General features: G+C 49.2%; 4 protein-coding genes across 4 annotated transcripts; 2 read left to right on the forward strand and 2 right to left on the reverse strand.

Annotated features, from left to right (window-relative positions):
- Positions 1-3349: 3349 nt before the first annotated feature.
- RhiXN_11261 (uncharacterized protein) lies at positions 3350-4459 on the forward strand (the record flags this gene model as incomplete). Its single annotated transcript, XM_043331076.1, has 3 exons — positions 3350-3899; positions 3988-4026; positions 4083-4459. The coding sequence occupies 3 exons, from the start codon at positions 3350-3352 to the stop codon at positions 4457-4459; spliced, it is 966 nt and encodes a 321-aa protein (XP_043184586.1).
- Positions 4460-5356: 897 nt separating this feature from the next.
- Positions 5357-9450, reverse strand: RhiXN_11262 (MYND Zn-finger protein; the record flags this gene model as incomplete). Its single annotated transcript, XM_043331077.1, has 7 exons — positions 5357-5666; positions 5734-5798; positions 5925-6118; positions 6221-7291; positions 7380-7588; positions 7653-8865; positions 9045-9450. The coding sequence occupies 7 exons, from the start codon at positions 9448-9450 to the stop codon at positions 5357-5359; spliced, it is 3468 nt and encodes a 1155-aa protein (XP_043184587.1).
- A 1908-nt stretch (positions 9451-11358) lies between these two features.
- Positions 11359-12229, forward strand: RhiXN_11263 (uncharacterized protein; the record flags this gene model as incomplete). Its single annotated transcript, XM_043331078.1, has 4 exons — positions 11359-11367; positions 11484-11513; positions 11562-12112; positions 12169-12229. The coding sequence occupies 4 exons, from the start codon at positions 11359-11361 to the stop codon at positions 12227-12229; spliced, it is 651 nt and encodes a 216-aa protein (XP_043184588.1).
- A 1998-nt stretch (positions 12230-14227) lies between these two features.
- RhiXN_11264 (50S ribosome-binding GTPase) lies at positions 14228-15359 on the reverse strand (the record flags this gene model as incomplete). The annotated part of the gene is made up of 4 exons (XM_043331079.1): positions 14228-14918; positions 14970-15163; positions 15234-15267; positions 15331-15359. The coding sequence occupies 4 exons, from the start codon at positions 15357-15359 to the stop codon at positions 14228-14230; spliced, it is 948 nt and encodes a 315-aa protein (XP_043184589.1).
- Positions 15360-17431: the final 2072 nt, after the last annotated feature.

Raw genomic sequence — 17431 nt, forward strand, 5'->3', positions numbered from 1 at the left:
AACCTAACCTAACCTAACCTAACCTAACCTAACCTAACCTAACCTAACCTAACCTAACCTAACCTAACCTAACCTAACCCTTGACTCGCCCTAACGCAATTGTGTGTGATATAGTTGCATACCAAGTACGCATCTCTGCATGAGTAGTGCAGTGGATGGTCACATGATTCACCCTAATATAACTGTGGGTGGTATAGTTGCGTACCAAGTACGCAACTCTGCACAAGTAGAGCGGTGGATGGTCACGTGACTCACCCTAACATAACTGTGGGTGGTATAGTTGCGTACCAAGTACGCAACTCTCCATGAGTAGTGCGGTGGAGGGTCACATGACTCACCCTAACATAACTGTGTGCGCTATAGTTGCATACGCAACTCCGCATGAGTAGAGTGGTGGGTGGTCATGTGACTCACCCTCACATAACTGTGGGTGGTATAGTTGCGTACCAAGTACGCAACTCTGCATGAGTAGTGCAGTGGGTGGTCACGTGACTCACCCTAACACAGTTGTGTGTGGTATAGTTGCGTACCAAGTACGCAACTCTGCATGAGTAGTGCAGTGGATGGTCACGTGACTCACCCTAACACAATTGTGTGTGATATAGTTGCGTACTTGGTACGCAACTCTGCACAAGTAGAGCGGTGGGTGGTCATGTGACTCACCCTAACATAACTGTGTGTGATATAGTTGCGTACTTGGTACGCAACTCTACATGAGTAGAGCGGTGGATGGCCACGTGACTCACCCTAGCACAGTTGTGTGCGATATAGTTGCGTACGCAACCCCGCATGAGTAGAGTGGTGGGTGGTCATGTGACTCACCCTAACACAATTGTGTGTGATATAGTTGCGTACCAAGTACGCAACTCTGCATGAGTAGAGTGATGGGTGGTCATGTGACTCACCCTAACATGATTGTGGGTCATATAGCTGCGTACTTGGTACGCAACTGTGAGTACAAGGAGTAATCATTGATCATGTGACTCACCCTAACATTGACCATGGTGCTATACTTCTGCATGTGGTACGCAATTCTGTGTGGCATGGGTGGTCAGTTGTCACATGACTCACCCTAACTTAGGGGATGGTGGTATTGCTGTGTGTAAAGTACGCAACTTTTTGTAGGAGGGCTGATGCTTTCCCTATAATCCACCCTAACACCATATGTGGGTTGTGTCCACCTGGTTCCCACCCTGTGCCATCTCACAGTTCACCCTGCAGTGTAGCTTGGGCCACCCTGCAGTGTAGCTTGGTTCAACCTACCACCAACCTACTACTTTGTAATAACCATCTAAGTCAAGTCCCATGTAAGTTCAGTGACCTGTGTGATGAGGTAGGGGGGAATCTCATGCACTTGTGGCTTATGTAAGTAACCTAGGATGTGTTAGGATGCATCCTAAGTTGCCTTAAAACTGGGAACTGGGAGAGTTGGCTACTCACCAGTCTATCCTAGGTCCATCCTAGGGCTCATCCTAGGATCCTAGGATCCTAGGATGGTTAGGAGACAAATCCTAGGTGGGCTTAAAACTGGCCTACACAGCCTGTCACAGCAGCTGCAAGGTTGGCAGGTCACATGTTGCATTTGATTTGTGCACCTGTGTGGCTCACACTAAATGACCCCTACACTTGAGTCCTGCTTTATAATCTACCCTGAAAATTAAATTCTACTAGGAGACCCATCAATTCTGGATTGTTTGACATATATATCACTTGACAGGGTTCATATTGATATTTGACAAGTTATGTAATCCACTTAGATATTGAAATCTTGCTAAGGAACCACGTGATTCCGAGTTGATTCATATATATCAAGGGTATTTGAAAATGTCATATGAAATCTGACAATGATGCCCTAATAGGGCATTGGATTTCCATTTTGGGAGGTCAACACTACCATAAATGGAAAGAGCGGACTCAATAACCCATTGTTATGTGTTTTCCTAGTCCAATAGTATAAGCATATAGCCCTCTAATTTACTTAGCCAGGTAATTCAAAATATCTTCCAAAGTCCAGGATAAATGCCCAAATAGGCCATCATGTTTCCATTTTTAGATCTACTTAGTGCCATCAATGGAAAGAGCATGTCCAATTACCCCATGTGGTATGTCACTTAAGTCTTAGATAGATCTGTACAGTGTCTTGAGAATTTATTGTTCAGCTCTACACTTAATCTGATGTTTTATGGCTGTTAACTAATTTTCTCAGCATATTGTGGGATATCAATCCAGAGAGCCGAATTTTCTGCATTTTATGAGCTACTAAACACTTGGTTGTGATGAGATTTCACAAACGTCCCTCACTATAGGACCCTGAGGACCGGTCGGCGACCGGTCCCCTCTGGTGTCGAGCAGACCATCAACTTTGTCTTGCGTGTATCTCACTCAATACTGAGCCAATCTACGTCGTTCTAGTACTGAGGTACTCTGTGCAATTATGCGCATTTTTTGAGCACTTACAGACCTTATTGTGGTGACATTTGGGATGGTCAATTATCTGAGGGAGGACCGGTCGCCGACTGGTCCCCTCTGGCGCCCATGCTCTACATGTATATTGTTTCCATTATATCTCCACAAATACTAAGCCAAATAACATCGTTCTGGTGTCAAAATGATTGTATGAGCTAGCTCTACCTTGTGAGACAATAAAAAAGTTTCTGAATCGCGTCCACAAATGTATTTTGTTGTTTTCTCAACGAGTTCTTGACCAATTTCAAATGTCTTTCCATTTTTGGAAAGTGCGTCTTGGTCCGCATTTTTGACGATTTTTGTTAAATTTCCAATTGACCGGTCGGCGACCGGTCCTCAAGGCTGCAGTGATAAAATTAGTTAAAAATCGATTATTTTTGACCTCAATAGAATTGCCCCAAATTTTGACAGTAGGTGCGCATGGCATAGGAGACCATAATGACAAAGTCTCACGCAATTTGAATCACAGACAAAAGCAGGAATCTCATTATTCTCCAAAATTCAAGCAATTTTTCATACTATAACTTCATATATCGATCGCACGCGTCGAGTTTAACGGAATGGGACCTCGGGGCAATGGAGGACGACCTGAAAACCTTCCATGAACTTAAGGAGTTGCTTGTCCTTAAAGGGTTCTATAAGTCCGAAAGGCGTTTTAACCAGATTCCCAAGTTGCACATGCTACGACACTGGGTACGGTCAATTCGCAAACTGGGTACGCCAGACGGCTACAATACAGAGGCTCCAGAACACCTACATATTGAGTACGCCAAAGTTCCGTGGCGCGCATTGAACAAAGTGAAGCCACTGGAGCAGATGGTCATATATTCAACGTCAGGACGCGATAAGGATGCACCGAAGATACCTGGAGCAATACCTAGGAATGGATCAGGGTGAAGGCAAGAGTCCAGATGGGAGCGAATACGATAAGAGACGAACTGAGCTGGAACAGGTTGAGGCACTAGCCAAGCATGCGTTTGGGACTCAGAGCGCGCGTTTTGGCTCTACAACGTCCTTGGGCGTGGAAAAAACCTGCGGACAAGGCAATGACAACACAAACAGGGAGGACAAGCTTGAACAAATTGTTTACCCATGTCTGTTACGATACATGGCCAAGCAGGCGACCAAGGAGAAGCAAACCTTCCAGGACTTAATTGACAAATACAAGGCTTTGAATGTCATTTCTGACGTACGCGATTTCCTTACACGCCGATTGGGAGTCCCTAGACACAACAGCTTTGTTTCCCAAAACAACTACGTGAATGTCTGGCACAAAATTTATCTATTCCATTCTCCCCCCTTGTTTGCCCCTTTCGATCCCGTTAAGCGAGACGTAGTACGTGCAAGTGCACCTGAGGTTAGTCCTAGTGGACGGGTTCGTCGGGCTGGTGTCTGGGATGTTGCGTTGTACGTGGAAAAGCCCAACCGCCTGCGTAAGTATCATTTCTTAACACCCACATTTCTCTACATTCGCTTGCCTATTTTATGTATATCTCTAACCAACTGAGCCCACGACAACAGGTTCTTTTTCAGACACAAATGAAAAACACGGGATTCACCGTAAGCTCTCCCTATGATGCACGCTTTACTACTTTAGCATTAAGGCCTACATCTAGGATATCGTGCAGGACGAGTACGTGCCTTATTCACACTCCCTGCGCACCTACGCTTCTATTATAGTGGTGAATTGGCATACCTTGAGCTTTTTGAGTCGTTCGACGTTTCTGCATCTCCTTTCACAAAGCTTTACTCAACCCGGCCCGATTTCGATTCGAAGGGTCTTTGTCAAACCCTTGTTATTCCAGTTACCGACATAGTCTTTGCCACGCACCTCGTCCCTAAATTCCATACGATCGAGAATCAACTGGAGCTTAATCGCTACGTTGATCTTCTCGATACTCGCGGGAACTTTTGGCTTAATCATTACTACAATCATCACTTCTACCAGTACATTCAGTATTGGAGGCGTCACCGGCCGCGCCTCCAAGATTGACTTCTTACAAATCTTCAACGCAGCAGGTTTCCAAGACTAGCGGGGGAGAGAGAATCCCAGGAAGACTCATCCGACTCATCCGTTACGTCTCAACGTTGGGACCCCTCGGCATCTCGACAGGTCCGCTCCCAATAGTCCGCGTAAAAAGTTTCTGTCCCCCCCCCCCCCCAAACATTTTCCTAATTTTGTGTACGGCTGGGCTTATCGATTGTGCCTCTTCTTAGTCTTAATAATTATATCTTTACTTGCTAATCGATTGTTTTTGCAAGATTAGCCTGAACATCAACTCGACTACGAGCGTGCTGACAAAACTGCTCGCACTTTTGGGCTTCAATAAACCTTCCAACCGTCTCGATCACTGGCTCTTCGCACACAAACGCACTAAATCATCATCGGTAATCTTATTCGTTTGTAATTATATCTTTTTTATGTACAGAAGATTCCCCGGGGGGAGGGGGCGCGTCGGTCTGGCTCTAGGTAGCACGTGGTAGCGCCATAAGGCGCTTCCGAGAGCCCTATGGCGCTACTGAGGCTCGCCGAACCTACGCTGCGCCATAGTGCGCTACTGCGCACATTCCAGCCAATCGGGTTTTTGTTGAGCACGGCAATTGATCAAGTACTGGCGGCACCTGAAGCCTGTGTAGGCTCAAAATCATTATTTGTATTTACTTTCATTGCTTTCCTTGGATGTCGTTGTAACGTCTTTCTTTATATATACATACGAGTGATATTTCGCGATCGGACTTTCTGGATCAACCGTACTTTCCCTTTTGGGTGGTTTTACTATATGAGCATATCCATAATATGTCTCATATGACTGACAGATGAAAATTAGATGAATTTAACCCCAGCGGATCTAACGATGATCATGAGGTCAGCCGTATCTCATAACCGCTTTTACGTGATCGTTAAGAACCGCCGGCGCTTCTTATCAATGATTAGATATCGAGATCTCATTAGATTTTCCAGGAATGCTGACGCTGTCGGCGAGTTTGTAGGCACTGGCTGTGCTTGCGGTTGTTGCACCGTAGTGTTCGTTCTTCCTGTCATCCCGCCTGTGATATTGACCAATGCACGTGTGACCGTGTTGGTAAGGCCGCGTCGGGTTGGGACCTTGACTTCGGTTGCGACGGCGGCGGGGGGAACGGTGTTGGCGAAAGAACCCGTGCAAGCAACCACGGTCTGGGAGTCCTCTTCTTCACAGGCGCTGTAAATAGACAAGTTAGTCCCCAGTGAATGAGAAATAAATAAGTTTCGGTAAAACGTTCACTCACCTACACCAGAATCGATGTCCTTCCGCCCAGGCCTTGCTCTGGCACTCTTTGCCGCAGTACTTGGCCTTGCGACACCGTCAGCACTTGGCAAACTCTCGAGGGAACTCTTCCGATCGCCCACATAACATGTTGCCGCACTGTCGAATTCCGCCTCGCTGATCGTCTTTTCGGCATGCGTTGCGCATGATTACGCCGGCCCAGTATTGTATTTCGTGGGGGAGCCGGGGGAGAGTGGTTTCGGAGGGGGAGGGACGGAAAGTGAATCGCTCGACCAGGGAGAAAACATTGGGCGACTGGGCAGCACTGGAGAGCGGTTGGGCCGAAGGTTTGGGCTCGTTACTCGCGTCGACGAGCGCACGGAGGGTCGCGGGAGTTTCGTAAAAGGCTTGTCAGACGTGTGGATATTTGCTAAGGTAAGCGAGTAGCTGGAGGCTGAACAAGACCTCCTCGTCGCCATACGGTCCAGGGTTGACAGGGGCGGACCGACGAGTTTCTTGCGCGGTTTGATCTATCTGAGCACCAAGGGTGGCAATGCCCGCTCGGGGCGTAGGCTCCGTACCAGGAGCGACCCGAGCCCTTGGAGTTCCGATGGCACCTAGAGCCCCGGGCGGAGCACCCATCGCCAAGTCGTCATTTTGTTCAAGTGCGACGACACCAACGCCGATACCCTCGCCCATCATATCCATCGCCATTGCACCGTCTCCATCTGCAGCGTCGACAATGCCAATCGTACGGCGCTCGCCTTGCTGAGCCGTTTGGTCGTCCCCATCAGCTTCGGTGTCATCCCCATCCGTATCTCGTTCTCGACGAGGCCTGCGCGTTATCGTCCCTCGTCTGCCCGTGGTTGTAACTTCTCGCGTGGATGTTTCGTCCGCATCGGACCAAGTTGGCCTTGCGAACGGTTGAGCGACCTGCCTCGGCCCGCCTTCATTATCCCAGATGGGCCTCCCGACGACGGTCCCGCTGCGATCGCGCCCAGGTACGACTACACTCCCAGTAGGCGTGCCCGAGCCAACAGGGGTGACATTGGCCGAGGCGTCGGATGATTGGGCCGTGTTGGGTGAGATGGCACGGCCCATAACGGGAGAGGTGGAGGCAATGGGGATGGGAGATGCAGTGCGGATATCGAATGAGTGCGCATGGGGGCCGCGAGGGGCTGCAAACGCACCCGAAGGACCGCTTGGTGCGGGGAGCGATGGGACTCCCACATAACCTCCATCCGAGTCATTGGACATGCTTCGTCCGATAGCGGGAGGTGGAGGAGTTGGTGAGGGGCCCATATTACTTGCACCGCTCATATCCTCGTCGGCTTCTTCCGAACTGGGCTTGGGGTATGTATTGGTTCGTACAGGGGGGAGGGCCGGAGGGGGATCAGTGGTGGTGGCGATGCGAGGTTGTGGTTGTGCAATCGCACGCGCCCGCAGGTTGTCAGATGAGGTTGCGTGCTTGAGGGCGCGGGGAAGATCGAGGGCGCGCTGGCGTTCGAGGGCTTCTTCTCGCCTGCGCACGTGGACTTCACGGGACTCTCGAGGAGCACCGGAACCAGTGGCCGATGGGCCTGCAATGTAAATTAGTAAGAGTTCGTAAGAGTTCAGGGGATGCATGACGAATCGCATCGTCGCGGGCAGTGAGACCGATATGCTTACCAATTGCGAATCCTTTGCCCTTGAGCCAGACGGCGAGGATGCAACTAACGACTCCGAGGCCACCAGCCTGGACAACGCCGCGTCGGATATGTTCTGAGCCGCGTACTCCAATATTGACTACGCACTGAAATGCGAGACTAAACGTGCGCGCGGCAAGGGGATCGATTTGATAGGGGAAGGGGGTGCCGGGTGTGGGGATATATGGGATGCTGCACGAACCAGCGGTAACAACAATAACATGCTTGGACACAACTAGCGCCAAGCTAACCGAACGGCCCCTCTTGCGAGGCAGCAAGCCCGGCAGTCACAGCAAAGTTACAATCCAACATCACTGAATGGTGGCCCTTGCCGAGGTTGCGATTTGCGGCATCAAGGCATTCGCGCATGGCCACGAATATGCTTTGGGGGTTTGGTTGGGTAACAGATTGTGTCTTGAAGCAAACAACAAAAAATTTGTTGTTGCTCTGTGCGGGCGCCGGTTTGGCGATGCCCCTCTTGATAGCAGCGGCAATGTTAGAGGCCCCGACCTCCGGGGCTTTGGCTGGCGCCCTGGCCGTGACATTGGCAAAGCTGGGGCGCGTTTGTGAGGGGTTTGCGGTTGCGGCGGGATTGGAGTTTGGTGTGGGTCTGGGTCTAGGCGTACTCGTTTGTGCAGTGTGTACCTGCGGCGATTTGCCTTCGAGCTTGTCTAGGCAAGACCTGATATTGTCCAGCTCCCCCATCTTGGATAAGATCGCCTGGAGCATGGTTTGAGTAGGGTCGGTGGTGGGCGCGAGTGCCAGTGCTGGTGGTGGGTTTGGGTTGCTTATCCTCTCGCCTGGTTTTGCGTTGGCCCCCCAGGTAATTTCGGTGGTTAAGGGGTTGGGTTGGTACGGGCCGTGCTCGGGTTTGTTCATGTATGTGTCTTCCTCTTCCTCTTCGTCTTGTTTCATCGGTGATTCTGGGCGGCTGGGTGCTGCTTGCGTGCAGTTGTATAACGCGTTTTCGGCGATTGTGGTGATTTGATTGCCAAGTTTTTCGATTTTTTGGATGAATGCGTTGGTACTGCTCGTCTCTTCCTCGGTATCGTCGTATAGTTGTCTGTTTTCGATGATGTTGGCGAAGGCTTTGTTAGTAATAGTATAGTACTTGATACATCGCTCGAGGGCTTCGTTGTCGGGGTAGCCTCCAGCCTTGAGGCGTTTGAACCAGTACAGCTCTTGGCTGCTGAAAACCCAGTCTGCCATGGCAGTGACTTGTCTCTCGGTGGGTCTCGTGCGGTTTCGGGTGGGGGTAGTGGATCCAGGCCTAGAAATGGCCTCCGTTTCATCTTGTGTGCTCCTAGGCAGGCTCGGGAATTTATCATTGTCCAACGTATATTCCGTGAGTTGCGCCAGCGCCGCGCCGGCATCTCTAACCTGTTCAGATTCTTGTGAGGAACTGATAACCAGTGTGATGCCGGCGTTTGCGACGACAGGGCTTCTCGGCGGGCTTGCGACAAGAGGAACTGTGGGGGGTGGGCTAAGGGTATAGTCCGAAATGCGGTCAGTTCTCTACGGGGCCCCTAAAAGCCCGGGAGCGCTCTGGAGTGCTCCGGTTTTAGGAACCTCCTCGTTAGGATCCGACAAATCCGGATTGCTCGGCGAGCTCTTGGGAGCACTCCGCGAGCCCTTCCGAGCGTCATACCAAACGCTCCGGAATGCTCGCCGACAAAAGCGAGTCCCGGAGCGCTCCCGAGATTTTCGGGGCCCCGTAGAGTTTCGGCTAGCGTGCTGGCGACTGCCTCTTGCGTGCCTCCACTAGGGATGGCAGAGAATAGGTTTTTGTATAAAGGCTTACGATTAGGGATGTTGGCTATTTTTCTGGGTTTTTTATCGGAGTCGTCTGAGGCGTAAATAGATATAGAGTTGTTTGAGTCGTTGTTTTTGGGTTTTTTGATAACTTTTCTAACAGTCGGGTATTCAGAAGCGATGTCGTGTTCGTGTATACCAGTTGAATCAGAAGTAGAGCAAGTAGAACGACGCAAAATGTTCGAAAAGCGAGAGCTAATGCCTTTGCCCTTGGGCTCAGGATTGTCAGTCATGGTCGTCATCGTCACGTGACACATAAGGCAAGCACCTCGGGCTGGCGTACCTGGTACGCCGTCAAAGGTAACTGCCAGTGAGTTGCATTATATTATAGTAGGAATATATTGCTTTCATCCCAATTAAGATAGTCATATAAAGACATACATATTCTATTTTCATCCAGGCTCCGGGGCAGCGTACTTGGTACGCCAGTATAGTCAAGAGCTCCAATTGGTATTTTCTTGTTGTATTTATTACTCTGTCAGAACAACTCCGTTTGATATACTTGAAAGCTCTACCATTATCTACTCCTCCTTGGCTATCGACTGATACAAGTTGTGGTGGGGCGTTCAATCGTTTAAGTATCAAATCCCCGGTTACGATTATCTAGATACTTCAATTCCACTTGCCAATTTATTATTCACATCTTTTGAAGGTCATAAGTTGCGGGAATAACAAACGCTTAAAATATAAATTACAGAGGAGCAGACATGATAACATATAAGTAACAGGTGGGTGCAAAAGCGTACACAGTACGCTGCACTCAGAGAACAAGCTGGTAGGGAAGAAGTAAAGAGCTGTGTTGGCACGTAGCGTACTAGGTATGCTGCATGCAGAAGAGTGGGCCCTTGTGACAAGAAAGACAGAGCTGTTTTGCCAAGCAGCGTACTGGGTGCGCTATGACCACAAGGAGCAGGCCTGCGTGACAAAATGGTGCCACCATGGTGCCAGGGCTGGCGTACTGGGTACGCTGCTTCTCAAAAGGAAGGCTGTGTGACAGCCTTACATAATTCCATAGCTCTGGTCCGTGGGCAGGCGTACTAGGTACGCCATGGGAAAAGCAGAGTGTAAACACAGTGGGGTGGGTGTACCAAGTATGCTATACACATACAAGCTGGCAGGTGGTAGGTGTGACCTTAGTCATGCAGCAAATCCTAACCAAAGTGAATGAACTGGGAACTGGGAGAGTTGGCCACTCACCAGTCTATCCTAGGTCCATCCTAGTGCTCATCCTAGTATCCTAGGATCCTAGGATGGTTAGGAGACAAATCCTAGGTGAGCTTAAAACTGGGAACTGGGAGAGTTGGCCACTCACCAGTCTATCCTAGGTCCATCCTAGTGCTCATCCTAGTATCCTAGGATCCTAGGATGGTTAGGAGACAAATCCTAGGTGAGCTTAAAACTGGGAACTGGGAGAGTTGGCCACTCACCAGTCTATCCTAGGTCCATCCTAGTGCTCATCCTAGTATCCTAGGATCCTAGGATGGTTAGGAGACAAATCCTAGGTGAGCTTAAAACCATCTAAGTCATGTCTCATGTAAGTTCAGTCACCTTTGTGATGAGGAAAGGGGGAATGTTATGCACTTGTGGCTTATGTAAGTCACCTAGGATGTGTTAGGATGCATCCTAAGTCACCTTAAAACCATCTAAGTCATGTCTCATGTAAGTTCAGTCACCTTTGTGATGAGGAAAGGGGGAATGTTATGCACTTGTGGCTTATGTAAGTCACCTAGGATGTGTTAGGATGCATCCTAAGTCACCTTAAAACCATCTAAGTCATGTCTCATGTAAGTTCAGTCACCTTTGTGATGAGGAAAGGGGGAATGTTATGCACTTGTGGCTTATGTAAGTCACCTAGGATGTGTTAGGATGCATCCTAAGTCACCTTAAAACCATCTAAGTCATGTCTCATGTAAGTTCAGTCACCTTTGTGATGAGGAAAGGGGGAATGTTATGCACTTGTGGCTTATGTAAGTCACCTAGGATGTGTTAGGATGCATCCTAAGTCACCTTAAAACCATCTAAGTCATGTCTCATGTAAGTTCAGTCACCTGTGTGATGAGGAAAGGGGGAATGTTATGCACTTGTGGCTTATGTAAGTCACCTAGGATGTGTTAGGATGCATCCTAAGTCACCTTAAAACCATCTAAGTCATGTCTCATGTAAGTTCAGTCACCTGTGTGATGAGGAAAGGGGGAATCTTGTGCACTTGTGGCTTATGTAAGTCACCTAGGATGTGTTAGGATGCATCCTAAGTCACCTTAAAAAACTCTCCCAGTTGGCAAAGGGGAAGAACAAAGGCACAAAGGTACGTCCAATGAGATTTATTATTGACTTTTATACTAATATACACCAGGAAATTTATCCGCCCGTCAGCTCGACGGTTGTCTCCAGCACGCCCCCTCGTCCCGCCGAAGTTGAAGAACCCGCCAGCGCAGAGGCCAATTTGGAGGAGGCTACGCAAGAGTACCCACCGACCGTTGCATCCATCACTCCGGCCCCAGCTGCGGCCCCACGTCTTGGTTCTGACGCACTTGAAGCTGGTACCCGCGAGCATGACAGCGACGAGGATATCCCAGTGCCTAAACCCGCCCAGAAGAGGGCCCGGCCCAGCCCCCCGCCAGCCGCTTCTCCCCCTGCTATCACCAACGACGAATCAGTTGACACGGGGAAGAAGCGCAAGACTCCACCTACCGACGAGCCTACCGCTGCCAATGGGAAGGGCAAGGGCGCAAACACTCAAAAAGCACCGCCAGCTAAGAAGGGTCGAAAAACCGCAACCCTGGCGGCGGTCGATGACGAGATGGTCGGACCAAGCGCAGCCGTCGAATCCCAAGCAGCACCAAAGGGTAAACGGGGGCGACAGGCGAAGCAAGAGTTGATCAATGCCACAGACGCATTGCTCAGGTAAGTCCTTTTTTTTCTTCTTTTTTCATTTCTCACACTAATAACCGTTTTGCTAGTGATACCCCGCCCGTCCCCGGAAGAAAGACGCGGAAATCTACCAAGGCTAACAAGCGTTGAGGGTACTTGGCCGCGCGTACAGCCTTGGCTCTCAATTCCCGTGCCCCCTCCAACTATCTCGACTCGTTTTCGCTCTCGCTCTCTTTTCTCGTTCCATTTCGGCTTTCAGCTCCGGTTTATCCCTTTTTATTCTCGCTTTTTACTATTTCGTTCGGTTTGCCTGTGTTTCTCCGCTATCCCTACTGTATTATTGTATCCCTTTGTATTCTCCTCTCTGGCGGACTTCATTCTCCACTCGCATTCGATCGCACCATCCATTGAACTTAACGGCTCGGACATTCTTCTTTTCGGACGATTTTATGCTTTTCTTTTGATCTTTCCCTTCGGAAGTTCCGGGGCCAGTCCACGGGGCACCCGGAGTTTAGGCTTGAACCACCTATTTTCATTATATTGTTTTCGTGGCAACTTTTGCAGTTTGCATGCGGAAGCCAGTGGTAAACCCCGGATCTTCCGGGGTTTGGGCACGGTTTCGGGTTTTATTTCGTGTTTTATGTTCGGAAGTTTCGGTAGTAGACTGCGGGACACTCGGTGTTTAAGTGCGGAACACATTGGAGTTCCGGAGCTGTATCGTGTATTATATGCGGAACAACCGCAAAAATGAATATTGTAATGTGAAGCTGAAACGTAGCGTGACCACGGAACAACCGTGTCTAAGGAGCGTAACAAAGTAACTACAAGAGAAAATTGTCCGCAGTTAAACCCCGGAAATGGTAACGATTCCGAAGGTTCGGAACAATATGAACTGGTCCGTACCCGGAGCCCGGAACTTCCGCACCTTACCCTCGTAACCTCCCGCAGGTAAAGTCCGGAACATTACCCCCGGAAGTTCCGGACTTTGGGGGGGCACAGTGTACCCTGAAGTTGTACAAAACAGCACCGGGGCTTAGACTTGCTGAGCACACACAAATCAGCTCTAAACACCACGTGTCCTATGTTCCAGCAAGGGGATTGGATATAATTGGCCCCTTTGTGGATTGCGCATAACCTCAGGTAAGTGTGGTCACCGCGGCTACCCAATTACCAAGACTTACATGGAATATCTTTTTCAGTCAAAATGACATGTATCCTGTGTGGTGCCCCTTATCCGCTTGACACTGGGATGTTGGTACTGAACCCTTCGACCGACTATCAACAATACTTCGAACCCACCCCTCAATTCCTAGCACCCAATACCGCCTACCTACGAGCAATTGCGTAAACTAGTGCGGTCAATTCATTTATTTGGCATATGTACATGTAGAACCCCCGTCCGCGCATAGGATCCAACAACATCAAGGGAAGTACGGGGGTGATATGAATCGAGAGTAAAGTACCGAACTACAAGGTAAGAATGTCATGAGGATGCCAAACTCGAATGTACCGGGGCCAGGGTGCGGAACAAGAGTGGGTGCGCAACGGGGGTGGGTTCGCAACTCAATCGTACAACGTCCCGAGGCGAAGGTGCGGAACCTGCTCGAAGGTGCGGAACAAGGGTATGGAACGAGAGAGGGTGCGGAACAACCACCACCAACTCCCGGGCAGAAGGTGCGGAACCGGCCGATGGGTGCGGAACACGAGTGCGGAGCGCAGCACCAGGTTGTTCAAGGTGCGGAACACCGGGCGTTGTTCCGGACCTCGGGGGGGGGGGGGGGGCACAGTGAGAGCGCTCCCGGATTTTTGGGGCCCCAGTAGAGAAGGGCATTTGCACAGCATCTGACGTCAATTTGGAGGATCAAAAGGAAACAAAATGCATATGTTGATTGGATAGATATGTAAATACGTATATGCCAAACAAGAAAATGCCCGTTCTGTAACTCACATATTGGTGACATTATGGCCAGCTACCTGCATTTTGGCCACTAACTGTTTGTAACAGGTATCCCGCATAACTGAAGCTATGTCCGCGCATTCTCAAGGTGACAAAAAGCTCTTCAAAAGGATAAGCATACACAGAGGCCCTCATTTTCTCATTGCGTAACTATAATACACAGGTTGCTTACGGCCAATCTGGTGGCACATTCATCGACCTATCAGGGAATGACAAGCGAAGTGTACGGTGTCCACGGTACCCAAGACTAGACTACCTGGAGCCCTAGCAAGTGTCCTCATTACTCCTTTCCAGCGGCGACGATTCTCGGTCACGGGACGCTTCAAAAGCTCTAGTTGTCCTTGAATGGAACGCAGTTCGCGCTGAAGTGTTTCTCGTTCTTCTATTATTTCCGCACGCTCTTGCGCCCTAGCCTCCTTTATCTCGAGTCGAAGAGCTTCAATCTCTTTCAGCTGCTCAGATATTTTCTTCGACATTTCATCCTCAAGAACTTGACCAGCTGCCGTATCCTTTAACTCTAACTCATCATCTACGATCTCCCGCTGGATTGACATGGGAGTTGCGACTCCCGCCAGCATTGGCGCGATGATAGCGCGCGCCTGAGCCTGGCTACCGTATTTTGGGAACGAGGCGACCCGTGCTTTTTTCTTTATGAGGTCGCCAAAGAATGTATCTGTATTGACTAGTTGCTTATGACGCTCTATTTCCTGGGCAGTTGGGGGCGTAGACCACATGTTTGTTACGATTGTAAGGTTTTGGAGAGAATCGGTGCCGCATAACTTTTTGAACATTCGTAAGTTTCTTGCTGCAGTTCCGGTAACTCTTGGCTGGGAAATGCTGTGCAAGAAAATGATCCCAGACAGTAGTTGTCCCTCCTCGTAGCTGAGCACTTGCGTAAGAAACGGTAACATGAATTTAAATACGGCTCCTTACCCCCCTGTTAGGAAATCAGTAATTCGCTGTAAAATTTCTGTGTCCTTCACGTTGGTGTCATCGAACCCGGGAGTGTCAATCAGTTGAACTAGATATCCATCTTGCTCATACTCTCCTGCCAGAGTCACATCTTGGGTGCATGAGAAAACATCATGCCCAACAGTAAGGTTTCCTCCGGATGCGTTATTGACGAACTGCGTATGCTCATCAGTCATATACCTACCAAGTACATCTCATACGGAGCGGTACAAGGAGATAACTTACCGTCGTCTTTCCCGCACCTGTGGCACCGAAAATGCTAGCCAAGACAGTTTGGATTAGCTTATGCGCTGGCAGGTGGAGGTATGAGCTTCGTACTCACGCAACTAGGCGTACTCTTGAGGGATTCATGTTATCGTGTGTGGGTACAGGCGCAGCTGTGATGTGTCAGTTGAACGATAAGATGTGGTAGGTTAGGCGAGTTTTATACCTGCACTTCTGGCGGTGCTAGTCCAAGTTAAGGTACCTCTTGAGAAACTGCGCCATCATGGTAATCAAAAACAGACGCTCATCTGTACTCGTGTTATCCCCCATGTCGCCCGATGGTGATGAGCTCGCCAACGTGCCAAAGGGGAGGCGGGCAAAGGGTGGTATATGTTACTTGCTCTTTTTCAAGTGTTCAATGTAAGCACATGATTACCGCATACCACTTCTGAAAGCTACCTGATAGGGCGGAGACTGGGATACTCAATAATTGAAAACAAACGACCGATGTAGGTGTGTGACTTCGGGGCACAAATCTACCTTGGTTGCAAATCTAGGAGTCAGATAAGATGTATTCTCAGGATAAAAAGTAGGTGGAATCGAGCTGTGGCTTGCAAATGGCGCAATGGATTGCCATTACATGTCTTTAGATCATTGAATCAATAAATACGATGACACGCAATGGCAATTCACGCACCATCTGCTGGCCCCTTGTTTCAATTCCGTAGCTACACCCAATGGTACCCACTAGTTCTTGCTCAATTTTTACGCATCACGTAACGTTATTCTACGAATCCTTAGCCGACGCATTTTTTTCTCAGTGTTATATAACTCAGAATGTAACAAAAATATTGCTAGCCAGCACTGGGCCTGGAAGCCAACTGTGATGCAATTGGTAGTTTTGAAGGGAATGCACGGGTGTTATGAGGGACACTGTGGTGTGACAAGATCTTGAAAATCAGTGTGTCAGTAAAATATATTGTTTTTCAGTATCATATGGCTTGAAAACTACAATATCAGTGTGCCTTCCTCAGCATGAATCAGACTAAGGAATAATTGATATCTAAAACTAGTATGTATTGACCTTGATTTCAGCTCAATTTCTACTTAAACACATGTACTTATTTTCAGTATTTTGACCTTGTACAGTGGGAGACGACGCTATTTTCTTGAGCCCACAATTCCAGCAACACCCTGCAGGCACATCTATCGGGTGTTTTCAGCTATTGCATCTATGATAGACCTTGTGCCGATCGCTGTTGTCTGGATCCAACAGCGGTTCCTGGCGACATATTGTAGTTCCCGATACCGACCGTGCCCGTGTTTCTACAGTAGGAAAAACGAGATCCCAGTTAGGGTGGCTCAGAATTATTGAGAAATCAATTTAACAGCACTTTGCTGGCTAACACAAATACTAGACACGATCTAAGCTGGATCAACACCCTCAGTAGCGCTGGGCTAGCCGGGTTGGCGCTCAACCAAAGCCGCCGGGGTTCTGGAGCGCTCGGGAGCACCCACATGCGGTCCGTAGGCTCGGGGAGCCTCTAGAGCGCCAGAAGGAACTTTGTCATTGCTGACAGACACCTAAAATGGTGTACTATGTCAGTTGCCTAAGCCGCTCCCGGTGCTCCCGAGCGCTCCCGAGCCCCGGCGGTTTTGGTTGAGCGCCCAGCGGCGAGGTAAACTAACAACGTGTTGGCCGAGTGAGAACATATGTATCGAGCCCATCACACATGTTAATTTAGGTCATCTGATACGGGCTGCACCATCGTTCATGCGCTGGGTGTACACATGTACATCTGAGCTGTGTAAACACGGTTAAAAGGCTCTGCTCATCCGCAACATTGATCAAGCGTCTATTAATGGGGGCCCAAAGGGCGCTAGAACGCGCGACCACCTGGCGACCGCGTGTTATTCAAGTACAACGGGAAACCCCGATATCAAACACATTGAACCCCGAAAATACGAAAAATCCGCATGACGTCCAAATTTGCCAGAAATTCGCACCTCGATGACCCACAGAAGTGAGTTGAGAACGCGGACTCATGTAAAAGCTGGTCGGATTTTGCGAACACTCCGCATATAACGCGCAATTCTTTAGGTTCAAAAAATATGAAAATTTGGGCTCCACCGTGAAAAGGAGTACCGTGAAGAAGAAATTGCGGCTCGAGAGGCAGCCTTGTTTGCTGAGATTGAAAGTGATAGGGGGCCGCGAGCCA

Source organism: Rhizoctonia solani, chromosome 12 (genome assembly GCF_016906535.1).
Source record: "Rhizoctonia solani chromosome 12, complete sequence".
NCBI lineage: Eukaryota > Fungi > Basidiomycota > Agaricomycetes > Cantharellales > Ceratobasidiaceae > Rhizoctonia > Rhizoctonia solani.